Consider the following 25,233-nt stretch of genomic DNA (forward strand, 5'->3'; position numbering starts at 1 on the left):
CCTTCTTGAATCTTTCATAAAGTAGAATTATTTTGTAATAGTTATTCACAGGTTTACTTTTAATACTTTATTTAGTGATATTTTACTTGTGTAGTGTGTTTATTATTCTTGTCTCCACAGAGTCATTATAGTTGACTCATAAAAAACAATCCATTCACATGTCATTATTTTTAAGCAGTAAAATATACTCCAAATTGATGTCACAGGGTTTTAGATCTGGAAGGCACCATAGAATTCATCTAGTCCAAGCATCCAGTTTTATAGATGGGGAAATAGGGATTTAGAATGGGATGAGAGAATGGTTGCCTGAAAGTGCTAAGGAGTATAGTGTTGGTTTGGATGAATTACAGGTGTTTTCAGAAGCATTATATGTATAAGAAATACTTCTTGAATCCTACAAAAAAGCAGGGAGATTATTTCTGTTTTTCATAAAGTTAATTTCTGAATGCTTTAGAATGATTCCTGGTGGCTAATGCTCAGAATACTGTATTCCCATATGATCTAATAGCATCCATACTTAGAAATTAAACTTAAAACATTCTGTTGTTTATAAACATAATAATGTATTTCTGATATTCTTAGCTGAAGAAAGATAGTCTTGCATTTTACTAGCAAAAAATAATATGATAGTCTCAGGTAAAGTTTTGAGTCCCTTGCTTTTATTGTATTTGATGTATGTAAACATTTTGTAAATAATAGGTTTGCCAGATCACACTTGCAGGTACTAGGAATTCATTTCTTTTTCTGCAATAGCCTAAAATCTGAGTTATTACTAAATAAATACTTTGCGCATAACTTTCAGAAAAGCGTTGGTTATAACTGTTTGGTATACAGTTAAGATACATAGAGATACATGTTCCAGAACAATATTCCACAGACTGGCCACATGAGTATGATTTTCTGCAGTTGACTCAAATACCTTATTTATAAATACGTAGTATGTGGTATTTTAGTAATAAAAAAAATCACCTAGATATAATTTTTCTTTTGTTTTATATATATTTGTAATATATTAAATTAATTCTTAGTTTTAGATTATTGTAAAGAGAACTTTACGGCTGCTCCAATACTCCTGAGCTTTTATAAGTATTTTATGAGCAAGAAATGAGGTACATTAGAGAAGATGCCACATTATCATAGAGTAGCCCAATGGCATTAGTACCTTGGACTGTGGACACAGTGTTTAATTTGAATATCAGTCCAGTCATTTGTACTATGAGAGTGTTAGGCTAGATTAGTTGATTGTACAAATATGTGAGTATCTGCCAAAGTTAGACATTCAAATCCCTGAGATCAAAAAATAAGCCCACTACCTCTAAGTGGTTTATAGTTGAGTAGGGAAACAGAAACTTAAAAAGATAATGATTCTATAGTGGACATATAAACAGGTACAAGGATAATTTAAGAGGGAGACCTAAGTCTGAAGGTGGGGGGATTGTAAGTGAAAGGAGGAAATGGAGAAGGGGTAAAGAGATTAGGTAGAAGGTATCATAAAGAAGTTTATACTTGAACTTGATTATTGAAGGAATTGAAGATTGCTGCTGGATATTTTTTGGAGGTTTTGCTCAATTCCAGTGAATGCAAGGTATGAAACAGCATAGTGTTTCAGGGAACTACAGGTACTTCTGTATGGCTACAGTGTGGTCTCCAGAGTAGTGTTTGCACCATGGCAGGTATGCAGGATGGTTGATTGGGGTGAGGGAAGAAAATATTACAACTTCAATATACTCTTTTTTTTTTTTAATTCTTTATAAATCTCTATTTTTGGTTTGCTTTTTGTGGTGTATACAATAGCATTACATGTATAAAGTCTATGAATTTATAAATATAATTTTATTGTATATAAATATATAATAGCAATAAATAGTAATATGTTTTATATGTAAAATAGTTGTGGTAGAACTATGACTAAGACTTAGAACTAACATATCTATTATCAAAGTTATATTTTAGAAGGGATCTCACTCATTTATTTGAAGCAACTGAGAAATAGCAGTTAACATTAGATATATGGAGAAGATCTAAGTGAAAAGGAATAAAAAATAGGAAGTTATGTGCAGAGTTGTAGAAACTGTCAAATATGAATAAGAATTTTTGACTCCACATTTTAAATAATGTTGTATTTGAAAGCTTTTAAATTTTAAAATATTGTTGAAAGCTTTGAGAATATTGCTTTGAAGCCAGAAAATGGCTTTTCATAGTTTAAAAGATTGTAGCTGTCAAAGAGTTATCACCTGTGACCCCAACAGAGCTGAACTTAAATTTTTAAGTTTAGCCATTTAAAATAATGTTTTGGCAAAACAAACAAGCAAAGGAAAAAAAGAGACAAACCAAGAAAGACTCTTAACCATATAGAATAAACTGATAGTTACTAGAGGATAGGGAGGTGGAGGGGAATGGGTTAAATAGGTGATGGAGATTAAAAAGTATACTTAAGATTAGTACTAAGCAATGTAGAATTGTTGAATCATTATATTGTACATCTGATCCTAATAGAATACTGTATGTTAACTATACTGGAATTAAAATAAAAAACTTAATAAAAAATGTTTTGGTGAAAATCATCTGTAACATTTCCTTGTTAAAATTATTTTTGATTTCTGAACTAACATGCTGTTAAAGGTACATGTAATGGGCTTAAAAAAATGCTTTCTTAAAATATAGCTGAAGGTTATTTAGTTTTGTGATTGCTTTTTGGCAGAATGTCTTTCTTGGGGATGGGAGTACAACAGCATCATCATGAAGCCTAAAAAATGTAAAAACACTAGTGGCTTCCAAGTACAAGTACTGAAATACAAATAAATTTTATAGACCAATTTTAATCACTTCCTAAGTTAAATTTTGAATTTTTTGACTTATTTCCAGTTAAGATCAAAATCCAGAAATTAATTGGGAATTTATACAGAAAGCTTCTTTCTCCCTAGTACTCTGACTTCCCCCACGTCTACTGGATTCTGTAATTCTATCTTCTTAATGTAAATCTTTAAAAATTGGGGACCTTTGGGGTGCCTGGGTGGCTCAGTTGTTAAGCGGCTGCCTTCGGCTCAGGTCATGGTCCCAGGGTCCTGGGATCGAGCTCCGCCAGGGAGCCTGCTTCTCCCTCTCCCACTCCCCCTGCTTGTGTTCCCTCTCTCGCCGTGTCTCTCTCTGTCAAATAAATAAATAAAATCTTTAAAAAAATAAAAGTAACCTCTTGTTCAGAACTATAGAATGTTAGACCTTGATACTCCATGTAGTTCTATTTATTATAGTTGCCATTCTAAGAAAATAATTCTGTTAAAGAAGAGTCATAAAATGTTTGGGTGCACTGATGAAAGAATGAAGGATTTCAATTAAGACATTTATTGAGCACCTGCTTTGTGTTAAGATGTATTTATAATAAAAGGTTAAATATGTTAAAACTGATTCTCTAACTTGTGCCATTGTCAGACATCTGGAAGTCATGGTACTATTTGCAGAACATTGAGAAATACTGATAAATTCTGTTTAATTATATCATATGATTTTTTTGTTGGGGGTCCAAAAGGCTTAAAACAAATTGTGGGAGGAAACCCTTAATTGAAGAGATTCTATCTAGTACATTAGTTTTTTTTCTTCTACAAATAGGGAGAACATAATCACTTTTGGATTTTTGATGATACATCTTGGTTCACTCATGAAATAACTGTTTCAAGGGTGTATAGTTTGAAGACTACTGTGATGAGCTTTATTATAGAGTGTTAGGGGAGTGCACAGGAGGGATAACTACTGGGGAAGTGGGAAGCTATGATTGAAAAATATTAGATTTTATTCTAGGTCATAGTTTCGGAGGGTGGGTAGCATATTGATATGTGGAATTGAGTTCATTAAACAATTATTTGCCTATTCTATGATAGTAGGTGGTAGGTAAAGACCTGTAGATACAGTGATAAACGTGACTTCATCTCTTACTTCAAGGTAGTAGGTAAATTGAAGTGAACAATTGAAGGTATGGAGGTAGGAGAGTACAGAATATTCCAGAGGAATTGTTTATACTCAGTGGATGGAGTGTAGGAGGATGAGGGCTTATAGTGTCAGATAAGTCTAGAAAGATAGGCTGGGGTAATTAAGGAGGACCTAGAATGCTTGCTAAGGAATTTAGAATGTAAGCAGTGTAGGTCCATTACAGGTTTTAGCTAAGGGAGTGACATGATTTTACTAATATTTTGAGGGTTGAAGGCTCAAATGGAAAGGGATGAAGAAAGGAAACTAGTTAAAAGGTTATTGAGTTAATCCATCATGAGATGATAAGCAATAGGAATGAAAAAGTGGATGAGGATATAAAAGAGGTAGATTCAGGAGGTAAAAGTGGTCAAATGGCAAGCTCTTGGATGTGGCGTATGAAGGAGAGGATGATGTACAAAATGAACTTGAGCCCAGGTGATGGTGATGCTTAGAGAACATGAGGCATTCATTTGAAGATATGCAACTGAGAATTATTAGAAGGCTGCCGAAAGAGCTCAGCAGTGTGACTAGGGTTAAATTAGAGATGTTTAATTAGGAATTAATCTGTAGAAGGATGATGGTTGAAGAAATGGGAATGAGATTGCTGAGGACAGAGTCTAGTGAAAATACAAGAGGACCAAAGGCAGAACTTTGTGTGAGGATTGACTGTCTTCAAACTGGAAAGACAAAACATTAAAGATGATTAAAATCTGTATAATATATGCTAAAAGCTGAAATAATTAAGGAGAGGCAATAAAACTGAAAAGAGTTCAGTCTGGAATAAGTAAAAGGTATTATATGGAATATAGTAAATTACTTTATTAATAAAGTATTAAAGTATAAAGTAAAAAGTATTAAGAAAACTATTACTTTAGGAGATTTAGTTCCACTTGTTAATTTGAGAATGATTTAGATTTAATACAGGAAAAATATCCTAATAGATTCAAATATGTTTTGCCTTATTGCCTATTTCTCATTGTATTTATTTGTGCCCTTATATTTATTTTTATTTCTAAGGAAAAAAACTAGAGCGGGGGCATGTTTCAGAGAGATTGGGTCCCTTCCATAGTTGAATTTTAACTTTCAGATCATTTCTAGGCTATCTTCATAAAATTAGAGGTGCCCAATAGCCGTTTTCATTTCCAAGGAACTTGCATAGTAATATGAATCTTTAAAATACTTGAGGCTCTTCTATTAATTGGGAAAGACTAATAAAAAACGCAGTGCTAGTATTATCTATCACCATGCCCTTTGTTTTATATCTTCCACTTGGGACCTGTGAGTGTTCCAGAATTAATTGTGCTTAAAAGTTAGTATATTAAGTATGTTCACTTTGAAAAAAGACTTAGAACACCAACAAAGTGTTAATAGTGGTTATTGCTAAGTAGCAAGATTCTGGTTATTTTTCATTTTCTTCTTTTAACTTTTCTGTATGTCCTAGATTTTTTAAAATAAACATATTATTTTCTGGTTAAAAATGATTTTATTTAAAGGAAATTAGTATTTATGACTTTGAATAAACTGTATAGGTAGGAAATTGTATTAAAAATTTGTATCACCAAAGTTGTAAGATAGTATATTCAGGTAAATTGTCATAACAGTAGTGGAACTGTGGGTGTTTTTAATTTTTCCTTCCACTTCTAATTTCTTTTGTTACAATGACCATAAATTACTGTTGTTATTTTTGTGATACCATTCAAAATATAAAATATATAGATTTTGTAGGTGCACTTTTAAGGACTTGGAATAATTAATGGTAAGAACTCATCCCAACATTTTATATTTAAAGCTTTGAGTACAGCCATCTATCTGAAAATAACTTCACAAAAATAACTCTTCTGTTAGCTCTTTTATATTTCTTTAAGTGTTTTAATATGTCTGGAAATTAATACTTGTTCATTTCTGTGTAGGCATCCTATTATAAGATAAAAAGATAAGAATACAACTGAGATAAACCAGTTTAAGGTAAAACTGCTTGATTATAAACCTCTTGCTACAATTTTGTAAGTACTTTACTAATACTGCTCTTCTGTGAGTACTGATAATTGATTTTATGTTTATAAACTGCTTTTCAATTTCAGTCTTAACAAATATACTAAGGAACCCTAAAATTCTGCTAACTGTATACTTCCCGGTGAATTCAGGGGCTTTTCTCATGTTTGTTCTAAAAATAAGAACAGAGGCCGCTTCATTTGCTTTGAAGGATAGAAACAGACCATCTGAAAAACTTACTACATAGAAATGTTTTCCCATAGAAACAGTTATAAATGTAGATGGTTTCCATGTTAGCCTATAAGCTTAATTTATTCTTATTTTATTTATTTATTTATTTTAAAGATTTTATTTATTTATTTGACAGAGAGAGACACAGCGAGAGAGAGGGAACACAAGCAGAGGGAGTGGGAGAGGGAGAAGCAGGCTTCCTGCGGAGCAGGGAGCCCGATGTGGGGCTCAATCCCAGGACCTTGGGATCATGACCTGAGCAGAAGGCAGACACTTAATGACTGAGCCACCTGAGGTGCTCCTATTTATTTATTTTTTTAAGATTTTATTTATTTATTTGAGAGAGAGGAAAAGCACAAGCAGGGGGAGTAGCAGAGGGAGAGGGAGAAGCAGGCTCCTGGCTGAGCAGGGAGCCTGATGCAGGGATCAGTCTCAGGACCCTGGTATCATGACCTGAGCTGAAGGCAGATGCTTAACTGACTGAACCACCCAGGCGCCCCTAAGCTTAATTTTTTAAAATCTGACTTAGTCTAATTGGAAGATAAAAATATTAGAATATAATCAATATACAGAATTGAAGATATATTTTGTATTTGTCTTGAATACTTGTGCTTGAGGAAAAGCAGGTTTAAATTTGACTCTTCCTACATATAAACTCACTTCCCGACTTGCTCACTTTCTTTTCTGATGCTGTCTTATTTACAAGTCTTTCCTAAGCATCATATCTAAGGTAATATTCCTCTCCCTGGTCATTCATTATATATCCCCCTTAACCTCGTTTTTCTTCATAGCATTTATTGCAACTTAACATATATGATTTAATTACATATATCTTTTTTCAAATTTTCTAATTTAAATTCAGTTTAGTTAACATAGGCTGTTATTAGTTTCAGGGGTAATTACGTATATCTTTTTCTCCTCTCTTGCTAGAGTGTAAAATCTCTGAGGGCAGGGACTTTTTCTACTATTTGACTTCTATAAATGTTGACTTGCAGTTAAGCAGTACATGGTTATAAATTCTAAAGGTTGTTTTTAAAGGCTTTGGGGGCATATCTCTCAAAGGGTGTTTCCTAGATCCCCAACGTTAGAATGGTGTTAAAAAGCAGATTCCCTAGCTCCAGAATAGCATATTTAAATCTGTTAAATTAGAATCTCAGAGTGGAGATAAGGAAATCTACCTTTTTAGTAAGCTCCCTAAATGATTTTTATGCACAATAAAGTTTGAGGACTATTGCTTCAGGATATAGTAACACTGTGTCATGTTTGATTTCTCCTCAGAATTTAGAGTTTTCATTGAAATATTTAGCACTGCTTTTACACTTGTCAACCTTTATTTGCATTGCAGTTTGGGTTATAGTTGAAATGAAGGGAAGGCAGGAGAGAAGTGAGAGGAGAGTCCCATACTCATGTTTTCATGTGGAATACAGTTTGCAGAACTAACTGGTAAGAAGTGAGTGTGTTGGGGATGGGGTGAGGAGATGATACTAGGTGTATTACTCTGAAGAAGAACAGAGAGACCTTGAAAGTCATGAATTTGTCATAGAATACTACACAAAGCAATTTCTATTTTTAGATTTTTTTACATTGTTTTAAAACCTTTTATTGGAGTATTTCTAATATGCATGAAAGCAAAACAATATTTGAACCCTCACATGCCTATTACTCATTCCCCTATAATATTTATTTATAGCTGGTTCTGCCCCATCCATACCTTCCATATACCTCCCTTCTGTATTATTTTGAAGTAAGTCATTGACAACAGATTTTTCTGTAAATGCTTCAGTTTGTAACTCTGAGAGATGAGAACTCTTTCATTTAAAATATAACTACAGTACCATAAAAAAACAAAAAATTTTCTTAATAGCAAAAATCCAGTGTTCACATTTCCAATTGTTTCAAAAATTATAATTTTTAAATTTTTATATTGTTTGAACATGATCCAAATAAGTCCACACATAGTGATTGGTTCATATGTCTCTTAATTTATAGATTTCTCTTCCTTCTCTCTCTCCTTCTCTCCCACTCTTCCACTTCATTCTTGCATTGATTTTGTTGAAGAAACTAGGTTATTTGGAGTCTTCTAGTCTTGGATTTTACTGATAGCATTCCATTCTTTTGTCCTCTGTATTTCCTGTAAATTGGTAGTTCTGGAAGCTCTGTCAAATTTAGAATCAATGTTTTTTGGAGGCGAGGGTCAAGAGGTAATCATGAGTTTATCAGTTTCTAGTTTTGCCTTTTAAATCAATTATGAATTATTAGATTTAGCATGATGGCATAATGTAATTTTGCTGAATTTGTTAAAGGTGTAATGAGTAGTGATTTTATAAGGTTTTTGGGTTTTTTTTCTTCACAGTTAAAATTTGTCTATTGAACTTTATATAAGTAATTTTTTCTCAATTTCTTCCTCTAGTGGAGTTTAGAACATGAAAGTAATTTCCAGAGCAAACTACTTTATATATAATCGGAGAAAATTGATTTTAACTTAGAATTATATTAAAGGATTAATTCTAGGAGTACTTCCTTTTACTACATTGGGCTAATATTATATGTTAATATAAAGTAGCATCAGTATTTTTATTATTCTCATCTGTTTGTATCCATTTAAACCTGTTTGTATGATCTTATATATCAGCTTTGGACATGAATGCTATTCTTTGTGTTTCTCATTTGATCTTAGGGAGCAATTGATATGCACTATATCAGATAAAGTATTATATTAGTTGACCTTGTATCCTTTTGGTTAATTTTTAAATTTTGTGTTTCTCCTTTTGTAATTCAGTATGAGTTCCAAGCCTTTATAAAATTCGAAATTTTTTAACTGGAATTCTGCACACCCCCCTCCCTCCATACAGTATACAAAAGAGTATGTGTGTTTGTGTGGATATTTTAGTTTTTCTAGGGAGGTGTATAATTTAGTTTTTCTGAAGCCTGATACAGAATTAATTGCTTTTTTCCCTGTACTTTGTGATTCTTAGTTTTGCATCTGTTTATAGCATGTAAGAAAATTATGTTAGGGTGTATCTGGCTCTCTATCTTATTGTGCTTTCCAAGAGGGCAGAGAATATGTTTTATCTACCATTGCATCTTCAGGGTCTAGGGCATACATAATAGTTGTTTGGTAATTCTTGAATTAATGAAATAGATGAGCATATGAAAAAAAGATCGAATGAAATATTCCATTATATCAAATCAAAATTCCTACTTGTTTTTAAAGACACAACACAGTTGTCATCTCAAAAAAACTTCCTTGCTCATCTCTTCCTTCCTCTTCTTTTCAGCATGGGTTAGGTGTACTCCTCTGTTCTTACAGGATACACCTTTCAGATTCATATGGTTTGTATTGAAGTTCTTGAATACCATGATATTGAAGTTGTCTGTTTGCATATATATTTGACTCATTAAATTTTAAGATTGTCTTACGCATTTTTGTATAGCTAGAAGTTGTCTCTTCAAGTGTGGAGAAGCTCAGTAGATAATGGTTAAGTTTAATGCAGATAACCATATCTTCCCTTAAAGGATGGATACAGTATTTAAAAGCATAATAGAAAGTAGTGTGTGGTTAATGTAGTAAGACAGTTAATTATATTCAGCATGTATTTACATTGCTTATTATTTGATAAGGCACTGTAGAGGGATTCAAAGATGAATATGGAAAGATAGGAGTTGATAAATTAAGTTGATGTAAAGGTCATTCAGGCAACAAGAATAGAATATTTCAAAAGTGCAAAGGCAAAAAAGCCACTGTATATAGCTAGAGAGTAGTTTGGCTAGAGTGTAGTTATATATAGAAAAGTAGTGACAGGTGTTATGGGGCGGGGAGCAGATCATGGAGCCAGATCACATAGGGCCTAATATGCTATGCTAATAAAGAGTTTGATATTCCAAATTAGTAAGTTATTAGAAGCTTTTAAGCTAGAGAATTACAAGGGACACTTATATGATGTGAATTAGAAAAGAAAATTTATGTCAATTTGATCTTTTTCTATACCTTAATTTTTGGCTTCTCTTAATTTTAATTTTGCATTTGACTTTATTTCTCTTAAGTCACAGATTTGATGGAGGATTATATAGAAATATATCTGGAAAAAATTGTTTTACATTAAGCAGAAATCCAAGAGTAAGGCTAGAAAGAAGAGAAAGACAGCACTCTTTTTGCCAAATAATTTAGATAAGATGCTATATTTAAATATCTAAATGTTAGGTTGGATGTGGGTGGTTTCTTTAATTGAATAATTTCAGTCTACTCCCACTTCACGAGAAAAAAAATTATGTACAATACAGAATTCTACCAATTTAAGTTACTCTATCTACCAAGATATTTTTAACAATTTTGTTTGCTAGTAAGCAAAGAAAAAAAAAGAATATGGCAAATATAATTAATAAATTGTGAACACATATTGACAGTATTTAATTAATTAAATTAATTAATTAAACTTTATTTAATAGTTAATTTGACAGTTTTGTTTTTATACCAAATCTGTATGTGTAATGTAATTATAAGAACATAATCACAAATAAATAACAGTTTAAATAAAAGGCTTTAAGAAACAATTAAATATGACAATATTTCATGATGATCCGCAGAGTACTGAAGAAGTGGGGGAACCATTGATATCCTCCAGTTTATCTGAATCGCTGATTATGGTGCAATTGCCAGTACTTTAGTAATTTCCTCTAATTACTAATTCCACAATAGGGAATTTGGTCGGTAGTGAGATTTAAGTCTAAGGTGATTAGTTATATTTAAGTCTTATTTTAAAACAGGTATCATGGCGGGTGCCTGGGTGGCTCAGTCGGTTAAGCATCTGCCTTTGGCTCAGGTCATGATCCCAGGGTTCTGGGATGGAGCCCCACATCAGGCTCCCTGCTCAGCAGGGAGCCTACTTCTCCCTTTCCCTCTGCCTGCCATTCCCCCTGCTTTTCTTTCTTTCTCTCTCTCTCTCTCTCCCTCCCTCCCTCCCTCCCTCTCTCCCTCTCTCCCTTCCTCTCTGTCCAGTAAATAAACAATCTTAAAAAAAAAGTATCATGGCAAGAATGTATAGACTATAGAATAACTGAGATCTATTTTAATTTTTTAATAGCAGTTTAAATCTTTTTTCTACTGATAGTTAAAATTTATTAATTTCTTTCCATATGCTATAAATAATCTGCCTAACATGCTCTTTGAAGAAGATTTGGATAAAATAGAAAATTGTCAAAAAATTAAAAAATCACCCATCCCATCAGACAGAGATAATCATTTGGTAGCATTCTTATCTACATCATATTTATTATTTACTCACACATTAAATTTCAATACAAAATTTGGATTTGCCGTATCTACAGTTTTATATCCCTCTTATCACCTATTAGATCTGATTTTACTTGTTAATCAAATGTTACATGTGAATGTTGTTACATATGAGACTACACTAACAGGATAACAACAGTAAGACCTTGTAATGTGGTTTTTGGTTTGGTTTGGTTTGGTTTTTGACCCTGTAGTTTTTTCTTGTAAACAATTTATTTTTTGCCATATAGATTAGCTGTCTTTTGTTTTGTTTGGCTACCAACAGAAAATGACAGGCCATCTTCAGTAAAAATTAGCCTAACTCATTAACAAGTAGGTTAAAGCCATCAGAAATATATTTTTAAGATCTATTCTTACTATAAATCTTACAAACTCCTCATGGCATCACTGATGGCTTCTTAATGGTAGAGGAGCAAGGGACAGATGAGAGAAGACATTTTTTTAGTATATGTATTACCTACATACAATAAAATTTTTGCCACCAGATGTACATATTTTTTAAATTAATAAACTATTAAAACATACACTAATCACTGTATAGCTAAACAAAGTCCATGTACAGTCTAGTCGTACTTAAGAAACTACTGCTGTTACTAGTTTCTTTTCTTCAACTGGGTGTCTAATAGCCATCTCAGATTTTAACATGTGCAAAACTGAACTTGTAGTTTGTTTTGTTTTGCTTTTCTAAGCCTATTCTTACCTTCTGAATAAATTACTCCACTGTCTACCAAGTTGTTCTGGCCAAAAAACTAGTTTTGTTCATTGATTCTTCCTTTTCATTTATTTCTCACATTAAGTGTATTAACCAGTTGTGAGCCCTCTTCCTTAAAAGTATATTTTAACTCTTGCCTATCTCTCTCCTCTGTTTCTCACCACTTAATTACAAGTCTTATCATCTCTTGCCTGGAATACTGTTGTAGTTTCCTGACGTTTGTTTTCTTTATTCTGCTTTTTCCTCCTAGAGTCCCATTTTCTACTTAGCAGCCAGAGTGAACTTTTAAAAATGTACATACATTAAGAGAAGTCATTATCCTGCTTAAAGTGCTTCATTGGCAGTTAAGCTATAGTAAGGAGTTTGGCTTACCATTTTATGTACCTGAAAAGCCATTTCTCACCTTAGAGCCTTGATACTTGTTCTTTTTTTTAATCTAGAAAACTCTATCCCCAAGATTTTTTTGGTTTGTGGGTTTGTTTTTGTCATGGCTGGCTCCTCCTATTGGTTCCTCAGAGAAATTTTTGACTGTCTTTCCCAGAGCTTGTAGTGTGTAACTTATAGTTAGAACTGATGTTTGTATATATGTATTTGTTTACTCACTTTTCATATCTTACTCATTTTGTGTATTTTCAGTGAGGATAGGAATCTTGCCTGTGTTGATCTTGTTAAAATTGTTGCCAACACCAAGCCCAGTACCTATAAGTAATTAATATTGAATGAAGGAATAAATGAATGAGTGAACAAATGAATGGATCTGTTTGGAATTTGTTTTGATCAAGGAGTAAGGTTGAAATCCACCTTTATTTTTTCACACATTCAGCCAGTTGTTGCAGCATTATTTTTTTCCATTGTTTTGTTATACCATTTTTATAATACATTATAATACATTAAATTCTTGGTATGTTTGGATCGATTTTTTTTAAAGTTTTTATTTAAATTCCAGTTAGTTAACAGTGTGTAATATTAGTTTCAGGTGTACAATATAGTGATTCAGCACTTCCATACATCACCTAGTGCTCATTACAAATGTACTCCTTAATCCCTATCACCTATTCCTCCCTGCCCATCTCCCCTCTGGTACCATCAGTTTGTTCTCTACAGTGAAGAGGCTGTTTCTTGGTTTGCTTCTCTCTTTTTTTTCTTTGCTCGCTTGTATTCTTTCTTAAATCCCACATATGAGTGAAATCATATGGTATTTGTCTTTTTTTGACTTAGTTCGCTTGGCATAATACTATCTCCATATATGTTTGTGCAAATGGCAAGATTTCATTCTTTTTTATGTCTGAGTAATATTCCCTTGTATGTATATCCCACATCTTTATCTATTCATCAGTTGATGGACACTTGAACTGTTTCCATAATTTGGCTATTGTAGATGATGCTGGTATAAACATAGGGGTGTATGTATCCCTTTGAATTAGTATTTTTGTATTCTTTGGGTAAATCCGTAGCAGTGTAATTGCTGGGTTGTAGGGTAGTTCTATTTTTAACTTGAGGAACCTCCATACTGTTTTCTAGATCGCTACACCAGTTTGCCTTCCCACCAACAGTGCAAGAGCGTTCCCCTTTCTCCACATTCTCGCCAACTTGTTTCTTGTGTTGTTGATTTTAGCCATTTTGACAAGTGTGAGGTGATCTCTCATTGTAGTTTATGATTTGTATTTCCCTGATGATCGGTGACATTGAGCTTAAAAAACAATACCCATAAAACGATTAATCCAATTAAAAATAGGCAGATGTCATGAATAGACATTTTTCCAAAGAGAGCTTTTTGCCTAAGGTCAGGAAGAAGACATGGATGTCTAACTTTCAGGACTTCTTTTTATTTTGTTTTGTTTTGTTTTGTTTTGTTTTGTTTGTCACCATACAGTGCATCTCTCTCAGGACTTATATTCAACATAGTACTAGAAGTCCTAGCCACAGCAATCAGACAATGAAAAGAAATTAAAGGAATTCAGATCAGCAAGGAATAAGTCAGACTTTCACTATTTGCAGATAAGATATAGAAACCCAAAAGACTCACTGAAAAACTACTAGAACTGATAGACCAATTCAGTAAAGTCACAGGACACAAAATCAACATACAGAAATCTGTTGCATTTCTATATGCCAGTGATGCAGCAGCAGAAAGAGAAATTAAGGCATCAGTTCCATTTACAATTGCACCAAAAACCCTAAGATACTTAGGAATAAACCTAACCAAAGAGGTAAAAACCTGTACTCTGCAAACTATAAAACAATGGTGAAAGAAAGTGGAGATGACACAAAGAGATGGAGAGACATTCCAGGCTCATGGATTGGAAGAACAAATATTGTTAAAATGTTTATACTACCCAAAACTATCCACAGATTCAGTGCAATCCCTATCAAAATAACACTGGCATTTTTCACAGAGCTGGAACGAATCCTAAAATTTGTATGGAATGACAAGAGACTCTGAATAGCCAAAGCAACCTTGAAAAAGAAAAGGAATGCTGGAGGCATCACAATTCTGGATTTCAAGTTATATCATAAAGTTATAGTTTTCAAAACAGTATGGTACTGTCGTAAAAGTAAACACATAGATCAAACAGAACAGACTAGGCAACCCAGAAATGGACCCAAACTTACATGGTCAATTAATCCTCGATAAAGCAGGAAAGAATATCCAATGGGAAAAAGTGCAATCTCTTCAACAAATGGTGTTGGGAAAACTGGACAGCAACATGCAAAAGAATGAAACTGGACCACTTCTTATACCATATGCAAAACTAAATCTAAATTCAAAATACCTAAATGTAAGATCTGAAACCATAAAACTCCTAGTAGAGAACATAGGCAGTAACATCTTTGACATCAGCTGTAGCATGTCTCCTCAGGCAAAGGAAACAAAAGCAAAAATACACTTTTGGGACTATATCAAAGTAAAAAGCTCTGCACAGCAAAGAAACTTCCATCAATAAAACTGAAAGGCAACCTACAGAATGGGAGAAGATATTTGGAAATGAAATATCTGATAAAAGGTCTGTATCAGAAATAAAAAATTTATGAAACTTGACACCAAAAAAATAAATAATGCAGTTTAAAAACTGGGGAAGACATGAGTAGACATTTCTGCAAAGAGGACATCAAGATGGCCAACAGACACATGAAAAGGTGCTCAACATCAGCAGTCATCAGAGAAATACGAATCAAAACTATGATGAGATATCTCATACCTGTCAGAATGGCTAAAATCAATAATGCAAGAAACAAGTGTTGGTGAGGATGTGTAAATAAAGGAACACTTGTGCACTGTTGGTGGGAATGCAAACTGGTGCAGCCACTGTTTTCCACTCTGGAAAACAGTATGGAGTTTCCTCAAAAAGTTAAAAATATAACGACTGTGATCCAGTAATTGCACTACTGGGTATTTACCCGAAGACTACAAGAACACTAATTCAAAGGGATACATGCATCCCGATGTTTATACCAGTATTATCTACAATAGCCAAATTATGGAAGAAGCCCAACTATCCATCAACTGAAGGATGGACAAAGAAATAGTGGTATAGATCTACAATGGAATATTATTCAGCCGTAAAAATGAATGAAATCTTGTCATTTGCAATGACGTGGATGAAGCTAGAGAGTACAATGGTAAGCAAAATAAGTCAGTCAGAAAAAGATAAATACTGTCTGATTTCACTCTTATGTGGAATTTAAGAAACAAAACAAGCAAAGGGAAAAAAGAGACAAACCAAGAAACAGAGTCTTAACTATAGAGAAGAAACTGATGGTTATCATGAGGATTGGGGGTGGGGGAATGGGTGAAACGTGATGGGGATTACAGAGTACACTTAAGATAATGAGCACTGAGTAATATATGGAATTGTTGAATCACTATTTTGTACACCTGAAACTAATAGTGTATGTTAACTAGAGTGGAATTCAAATAAAATACTTGATAAAAATATTATTTGAAGTTTAAAATAGGAGATCATTTGGGACTCGTGATTTCAGTAGTGTAAGTGCAGGCAACTGCCAGGGGTGTGGATGAAACATGAAATGGGCCAGGAATTTAGATGTCACTCCTTACAAGGGGATTTTTTTTTTATTATTTAAAGATTTTATTTATTTTATTTTTTATTTTTATTTATTTTTTTAAAGATTTTATTTATTTGACAGAGAGACACAGCGAGATAGGGAACACAAGCAGGGGGAGTGGGAGAGGGAGAAGCAGGCCTCCCGCAGAGCAGGGAGCCTAATGCAGGGCTCGATCCCAGGACCCTGGGATCATGACCTGAGCCGAAGGCAGACGCTTAACGACTGAGCCACCCAGGTGCCCCTATTTATTTTATTTTAGAGAGAGCGCATGTGCAAGCGGGGAGGAGCAGTGAGAGAGAGAATCTCAGTCTTGGGGCTCCATCTCGTACCCTGAGATCATGACCTGAGCTAAAACCAAGCCTCAGAAAATTAAAAATAGAGCTACCCTATGACCCAGCAATTACACTACTGGGTATTTATCCCAAAGACACAGATGTAGTGAAAAGAAGGGCCATATGCACCCCAGTGTTCGTAGCAGCAATGTCTGCAATAGTCAAACTGTGGAAAGAGCCAAGATGCCCTTCAACAGATGAATAGATAAAGAAGATGTGGTCCATATATACAATGGAATATTACTCAGCCATCAGAAAGGATGAATACCCAACTTTTACATCAACATGGATGGGACTGGAGGAGATGATGCTAAGTGAAATAAGTCAAGCAGAGAATGTCAATTATCATATGGTTTCACTTATTTGTGGACATAAGGAATAGCATGGAGGACATTAGGAGAAGGAAGGGACAAATGAAGGGGGGGACTCGGAGGGAGAGATGAACCATGAGAGACTATGGACTCTGAGAAACAAACAGGGTTTTAGAGGGGAGGGGGGTGGGGGGATTGGTTAGCCCGGTGATGGGTATTAAGGAGGGCATGTACTGCATGGAGCACTAGGTGGTATACAAAAACAATGAATCATGGATCACTACATCAAAAACTAATGATGTGTTGTATGGTGACTAACATAACATAATAAAATAAAATTAAAAAAAAAATAAAACCAAGAGACTGTTGCTTAACTGACTGAGCCACCTAGGGTTATGGTTTGTTTTTAAGATAAACTTTTACATGTTTGTCTGATAAAGACAGCTAGCATGTAGAGGTTGAAATTGCAGAAGATAAATGAAATACGAATTCTGAAAACCAGTGGTGGGATTAACTTTTGGTAAGAGAATGAGAAGCACATTTTTTCACTGCAGTTTCAAGTAGCATTTAGATAATTTTGTTCTGTGAGAAACAGGAAATGGGAACTCTTCCATGAAACAAATCATGGAGTTCTTCCATAAAAACTACCAGTTTTTCAGGGCACCTGGGTGGCTCAGTTGGTTACGTGTCTGATTCTTGATATCAGCTCAGGTCTTGATCTCGGGGTTGTGAGTTCAAGCCCTGCGTTGGGCTTCATGCTGGGTGTGGAGCCTAATTAAAGAAAACAAAGACAAAAACACAAGCACAAGTGGTGGGGAAAGTCAGCTACTAAGTTATGATGGGTAGAGGGGTGAAGTGTTTGAATAATGATTATGTTTTGAAATTGCTGTTATGGAGTACCATTAAGGGAATTGACCTTCTTTAAAAAGTCCTTTGAGGAATTCTTAATCTCAGGAAACAAATTGAGGGTTGCTGGAGTTGTGGAGGGTGGGAGGGATGGGGTGGCTGGGTGATAAGACATCGGGGAGGGTATGTGCTATGGTGAGCACTGTGAATTGTGTAAGACTGATGAATCACAGACCTGAACCTCTGAAACAAATAATACATTATATGTTAAAAAAAAAAGATAGGAAGGGAAAAATGAATGGGGGGGAATCAGGGGAGACGAGCCCTGAAAGACTATGGACTCTGAGAAACAAACAGGGTTCTAGAGGGGAGGGGGGATGGGTTAGCCTGGTGATGGGTAGTAAAGAGGGTACGAATTGAATGGAGCACTGGGTGTTATATGCAAACAATGAATCATAGAACACTACATCAAAAACTAATGATGTATGGTGATTAACATAACATAATAAAAAACAACAACAACAACAAAAAGTCCTCTTAGATAGGGTTGAATTCAGTTTAGGTTACATAGGCAACAGTACAAGATGGTGATTTTTCCTGCCATATTTAGTGGTGGAGGTATTAAGAATGAAAGAGTTTTTGGCTGAGATGCAAGAAAGAAATGGAATGCCTGAGACAGATAATTGGTCAAGAGATAAGAGCTTTGTCATGTATGATGGGTCCCAACTACTTGTCTATGTGAATAGCTAAAAGAGACTGAATTTAGTTAGAGCAAATGAAGCAGTCAAATAAGGGATTGGAGGTTTGGATGACAGCGATGAGTTAAAAATGTTGGAGGGGTGGGAGGGGCTGCCTAGGTGGCACAGATGGTTAAGCGTGGTTTTGGTGAGGTTGTGATCTCGGGGTTGTGAGATGGAGCCTCGTGTGGGCTCTGAGCTCAGTGCGGAGTCTGCTTGAGACTCTCCCTCTGCCCCTACCCCCACGCTTAATCTCTTTCTCTAAAATAAGTAAATAAATCTTTTTTAAAAAATGCAAGGGGAATAAGTAACAACTGGGAGAATAGAACGTAAAGAATATCAAGTGAGAAATAAATTTCATAGTCTGTAAATGCAAAAATACTTTTTGTAGGTATGAAGACTTCTTTTTTCTGAAAATTTTTTTGGGTATTTGATACAGCTGAATCTGAGAGCAGTGGTTTCCAAACTTTTGTGATCTGTTTTCCCAAACAAAATATTTTCAATATGTGCCCTCAATGTATCTATATTTATCAATCATTTAATCATATTCTGTACCTATTACATTTTATATATTGTAAAATGTTATAATCTACTTAAACACAAGAGATAAGCAAATTTTAAAAATAAGTTTTAACATTAATGATATAAAACTTTAGTGTGGGTGAAGGCATTGTGATCATTTGTTTTGAAAATCTTGCTTTTAATACTTGGCTATAGAGCTATTTGAAAGGTTTATTTTATGTTGTTTATTTTGGTACTTGGTTTTAATGACTGTTGTAATTCAGAGCTCATAAAGATGCATAAATCCAGATAGAAGGGCATTGTAAACTGGGCTGACTACATTGTGATGTTTATCAAACAGGCAAAAAAAATTTTTTTTTAAGGTTTATTTATTTATTTATTTGAGTGAGAGAGAGCATGCAAGGGAGGGCGAGAGTGCATGAGCAGGGCGAGGGGCAGCAGACCCCACTGAGCAGGAGCCCAATGTAGGGCTCAATCCCAGGACCCTGAGATCATGACCTGAGCCAAAGGCAGATGCTTAACTGACTGAGCCACCCAGGCGTCCCTCAAAACAGGTAAAAATTTTTGTTGAAATTCACCAGTAAGAGTTGTCTTCCCTAATTTCAATTAGTTAGTTGCTCATGAAGACTGATATACAGGTTCTGTTTTGCTGGATAATTTTCATTTACCCCTCCACATTTACTCTCCACCTTTATGCAATGTGCTCTGTGCCCTAGGAGGCTGATTTCTAAGGACTGCATCTACTGGTCTGCCTTGTGTTCTGGCTTCTGATTGGGTTCGGTCAGGGGGAGGCACTGACAGGAGGACAGAGAGGGTTGGGATATTCTAACAGTTTTTTCTTTGCTGGGCTACAGATTGTCAGTAACTGTGCTCCTTCATTCTGTGGCCCCCTTTATAATTATAGCTTTCTTTGTTTCAGTAACTATCCCTTCTCTTTCCCCTTTTGGGCAGAGTGATGACAGCTCCCTAGCTAGCACAAGAGTGCTTCACTGTCCCTTTCTAGTTTTCCTTTAACCCTGGCTACACATTTGTGAATAGTCTCTTCATTAAACATCATGTTCTTTTTAGTTATCTTGCTGGGATCCTGAGGGCTGCAGTTGTATTTAAAATTTTTTTAAGTAAATGGGTTAAAAAAATGAAACTCTTTATTTAGAATATTTTTAAACAGATTAGATAATTGTTTCCAAGTTTTAATTGTGCAGATATAATTTTTATAGGTGAACATTTATATTGTTTTGATAACAAAAACAAAAAAATCACATAAAAATGGAAACCTTTTCAAACATCTGTTTTTAGTGGGGGAGGGCGGTGTTAGTACATATATTAACCATAAGTAAAGCTTTATATCAATTCACTTTTTCTTTACTACTTACTCTAATAATTTGAAATAGAATTAAGCCTCTGAATTCTGAAATTTGGAATGCATTAACAACACAGAAAAGACCTTTCATGCTTTTTTTTTTTTTAAAGAAAGGATAACTAAAACTCAACGGTCAGCTGTAACTATTGCTTAGCTTTTGCTAACAATCTGTAACAATCTGTTACTTTCAAACTGTTGTCAGACTGATTTTATAAAATAATTTTCTGAGTAGGCGGGAAAAAAGCTTGAATTTTAGAAAGGGAGAGTTATTTTAGCGTGTTTTGTTTATTGATTATCTGACAATTCTTATTTGGAGGTGAGACTTATTTTTATCTTTTTGCATTTTATTCTCTGATACATGAAGCCCAACTAGTTAGTAACACATGTTATAGAGAAAATCGATGACTGGAATTTTTCAACTTAAATTTTATGTATATAAATTTAAAATGAAAAATAGCTTGCTCTGTATCCTTACAAATACCCCTCGCGCACGTGTGTGTGTGTGTGTGTGTGTGTGTGTGTGTGTGTGTTTGAGGCTCTGAAGTTACATCCATTAACAAAACAAAATCCTTACCTTCCTGGAACTTTCATTCGGGTGAGATCAAATAAATAGATAATTATACAATATAATTTAGTGATAAACAGGAAGAAAAAGAAGTGGGTAAGGGACAAAGTATAGGGGATCCTTTACTAGTATGATGGTCAGGGAAATCCTCTCAGTATGCTGGCATTTGAACAGATGTGGATGAAGCGATAATGCCTAGCCGTACAGATATTGGGGGGGAAGAGTTCCTTATATGAGGACAAGGATGATCAAGGGCAAAGTTGATGTTGGCTTATTATTATGAAAATAATACAGAGACTTTAGTGGCCAGAACACAAAGAGCTATGATGAGCAAAGTAGTAGAAAATGAGGTCTGGAGAGGTAGATACTTTGGATTTTAAGTGTAACTAAAAGGCTTTGGAGGAGACAGAGCAGGGGAATGACATGATCTGACATGATCTGACTACCTGTTAAAAGGATGACCTGGGTTGCTGCAAGGAGATCAGAATAGAAGCCAGGATGCCTGTCATGAAGAGATTGCAATAGTCTAGGTGAGAGTTTGAACTTGTACACAAATACACATACTACTTGGTGCCATATGTATGTTTACATATATATATACTTATATATAATTACTTTCGGGTTAAAAGATATATTCAGAAACTTTTACATTCAGCAGTGTAATATAGACATCTTTTACAGTGAGTACATACAGACTTCTGATTCCTTTTGATGGATGGATGTTATTCCATGTTGTGGTATACATTGTTTAATCTATAAAAGGACATTTATGTTTACAGGTTGTTGTTTTTTTTAAATAACAATACTCTGTATGTGTGTGAGAGAGAGATTGCTCACAGTTGTGGAGATATGTCTATAGGGTAAATTCCTAGGACCATGATGGGTCAAAGGATATGCGCACATTAAATCTTAATGATTATTACCAAATTGACTTCCAAAAATGCTGTGCCAATTTTACATATCCAATAATGTTTTGTGAAAATTTTTCTTTTCTAGATTCTCCCCAACACTGAGTGTAATCTTTACACTTTTTAATCTTTACACCTTGAAATGAAAGAGACGTCATAGTTTTCCTTCTTGTATTTTAATTATGAATGATAAATATCAAAGTATTTACATTTTTTTTTGGATGAGTAATAAAGGATACTAATTTCTCTTTGGTCTTTATTCTGAGAAGATACTGTTTAAAAAAGTAGTTTATATAACTTCATCTTCTCTACTTGTAAGAGTGAAATTAAAAGATAAAATTTAGTGTCTAACTTGCTTACATAATAATTTAGCCACGTGACTTACTATTTCCCTCAACTTTTATCCCTAGTGCTCTGCATATGCTGTGACCTTTGAGATGTCATCACGTTTCAATGCAATATTGTTCATTAATGTTCTCTTCCATCAGTATTGAGGAAGTAATTAAAATTATAGAACTAGTTAGTTCACCAGTAAAATGAACCCAAGTATACCCATTCAGTATCTGTTATTGCCAGTCATCTTATTATCTTTTGGCCCACATTCCTTTTGGCCCAATTAGCCATCAGACAGATCTATATTATGCTTATGCATAAAATAATCACAGCCTGAAACAGTATGGTTAGATTAGCCCAAATTCTTCAGGATTACTTGAAAACTAATTTAAAAGTTCATGCCCTACTTAAAGCTGAATCAGTTACAACATTATCTCCTTATAACAAAGAAAACATATAATAGTGCCATAGTTCAGTAGAATCTTGCTCCAGATGGCCTGAGACTAAGATTGTTATAAAAGTTTTTAGAGTAATTGTGAACAAAGTCCAGGATGGAAAGGCATTTGATTGTATTTCATACCATAAAAGTTTGTCTTGTTGAACCTTAGCCTATTTTGTATTAAAGAAAGCCTATAGGAAAGCAGGAAAATTTGATTACAGGGTCAACTTTTAATTTACATAAAATTCATCCAGCATATTGAATGCTTACTTGGGGTATTGACTTAATTTTGTCATTGTAGAAAAAACATGTTCAAAACCTTCAGAGGCTCTGGCATATTTTACAGAGGTAGAAGAGCAGATATTTTCCCTAATGCTAATTTTATAATTAGCCTTTTTTTTTTCAGATAAAAGTTCAGAAGTCAGGTTTTAATTTAGACTGAAAAAATTGATAAGATTAGTGTTTTTCCAGTGTAAATGGTTTTAATCAATATTTCAAATTCATTAAGGGTATTTATAGGTAATTAAACTGCTGAGAAACTTTTTTTTAATCAGTGTTTTCAAGTATTAGATTAGTATCTTAGTGCATTAATAGAATATTATAGGGTAGGGAGACATTTGTGTGACATTGAAAAGGGAATCTTGATTCCTAGATTCTTTTTATACGTTAGTCAGGTTTCCAAATTTGCACTTCTATATCGTATATTGTAATGTTTCATTTGTTTATAATTTCTTTAAGTGTTTATGTACCATGGATTTTCTCTTCCAAAATGTTTTTGTAGTATTGTGCATTTTCCTATACCAATGATAGGTAGTATGAAATATATGAAGAAATGTAAAAATAAGCTGCATTTAATTTTGCAAATAATAAACTTTTTTCCATTAAAGAGATAGTGTTTTAATCCTTAATTTTAATGTGAAAGACTCATATATTTCTTTTTTCTTTATTTATTTGAGAGAGAGGGAGCATGAACAGGGGGAGGGACAGAGAGAGAGGTAGAGGGAAGAGCAGACTCCCTGCTGAGTGGGGAGCCTGACCTGGGGCTTGATACCAGGATCCCAAGATCATGACCTGAGCTGAAGTCAGATGCCCAACCGACTGAGCCACCCAGGCACCCCAAGATTTATATATTTTTTAAATGTAGGGAAGGGTCTGTCATTCAGACTGATTTTATGATATGGGTAAGGAAAATTAGAAATTAATGTAGGGCAGATAAAAATCTGGAGCATAGCTAAGTAAGGTTTAACTATATACTTTTTATATAGTTAGCAAAAGAGATTATTCTTAAGATGCTGGTTAAGAGGGTTTATTGCTTACCCAGAAGATTTGACCTTATGAATTGACTTATTCTTCTCCAAGGCACTTGAGAGAAAAGACAACGATAGCAGTTACATCTAGAGGCTATTATGGATTGGAGGATGAGAAGGGAACTGCATGTACCTCAACAAGGCGTCGGTCAACACCACGAAGTTTGGCAGGCTTGACAAGTGGAGTTTTTGAATCTATAATGGTTCAAGTTTTGAGACAGGAAGAACAGCTGAGAGCAAAAGAAGAAAAAAGGTAAATGTTAAAAAAAAAAGTCATTTTCAAATTTCTAGGAACTACTTTTCAAAGAGTAGCTGTATAACTTTTGTATGCCCATATCAAATTTTGGGCCCATTTCAGTAGTGTTAACAAAATGCATTGTCACTCAAGTTTGAATTCATAATGAAATAATCACAGTGAAATTTGTTTAAAAATATAGTTTTAAATTTCAGACCAAATTACTTTGAAGCTAAACACAAATTTTTACAAAAGATTTCAGAATGCTTTCTAGATTTCTAAAAGTATTATCAAATGAATTACAAATGAAAATAGAAGTATTGTCAAATTTTAAATTAGAAGAGTTTTATATAGATTAGTATAGCTTTAAAATAGATTCACAGACCTTTAAAATTAGGAGAAACTCCAGAGATTATGTAGTTCAAAATGATACATAGGTCCACCTCTGCCAGTTCCTCCATTGGTATTAATTTTCTGGATAACTCACCCTACCCTGGGCTCATCAGGAAAGAATGTTGTGCTTAATTAGTGTTACCTTCCTAGGGCCTGGGAGCATAGATTAATGGCATTTGTATAACATATTATAACAAAAGAGAGAGGTAATTACTCAAAAAAGACTGGTGATTTTCATAATAAATCAAATCTCAGACTCAAACTATATTAGGAGTGATTGCTGATGTAATAGGGAACTGCTAATGCTACTTAAAGACAATTTATAAAATGTCTTTGTTACTTTCATAATAATAAATTTAGCTTGCTTTGATATTTGATTAAAACTCAACCTTGAGACTTTCTCCTACCATACTTTTTATTCTAGTGATTAATTCAGAACCCACTGTGAAATACTTTTTTTTCCTTCTACAAAACCTTATAGAGCTATTCCTGCTAAAGGAAAGGGGATTTTATGAAAAGGGATAAAGATTAATCTGACAGTAGTGTATAATAGATTGGAATAGAGAGAAAATGAAGAAAAGGAAGGCCTGTACGAAGAAAGCTTATAATAGTCTAGATCTTCACTACTGATGACCAGAAATAGGGAGAGAGAGGTCAAATTGTTCTGGGAACAACTAACAAGACTAAGT

At 34.1% G+C, this 25,233-nt stretch overlaps 2 protein-coding genes across 3 annotated transcripts in view; both read left to right on the top strand.

Annotated features, from left to right (window-relative positions):
• The window catches only part of RANBP6 (RAN binding protein 6), a 33,440-nt gene extending 9,355 nt beyond the window's left edge, over positions 1-24,085 (top strand). The window contains exon 3 of the transcript XR_003523825.1: positions 23,969-24,085. The gene's annotated coding sequence lies outside the window, so the exon portion shown is untranslated. The remainder of the gene's footprint in view (positions 1-23,968) is intronic.
• Positions 1-25,233, top strand: part of KIAA2026 (KIAA2026 ortholog) — a 150,231-nt gene that overhangs the window by 2,080 nt on the left and 122,918 nt on the right. Inside the window, exon 2 of one of the 2 annotated variants that reach the window (XM_027616488.2) lies at positions 23,969-24,169. The exons of the other annotated variant lie outside the window; for it this stretch is intronic. Coding sequence (XP_027472289.1) covers positions 23,969-24,169 — 201 coding nt within the window. The remainder of the gene's footprint in view (positions 1-23,968; positions 24,170-25,233) is intronic. 2 annotated transcript variants of the gene reach the window in all.

This window comes from Zalophus californianus, chromosome 13 (assembly GCF_009762305.2).
Source record: "Zalophus californianus isolate mZalCal1 chromosome 13, mZalCal1.pri.v2, whole genome shotgun sequence".
NCBI lineage: Eukaryota > Metazoa > Chordata > Mammalia > Carnivora > Otariidae > Zalophus > Zalophus californianus.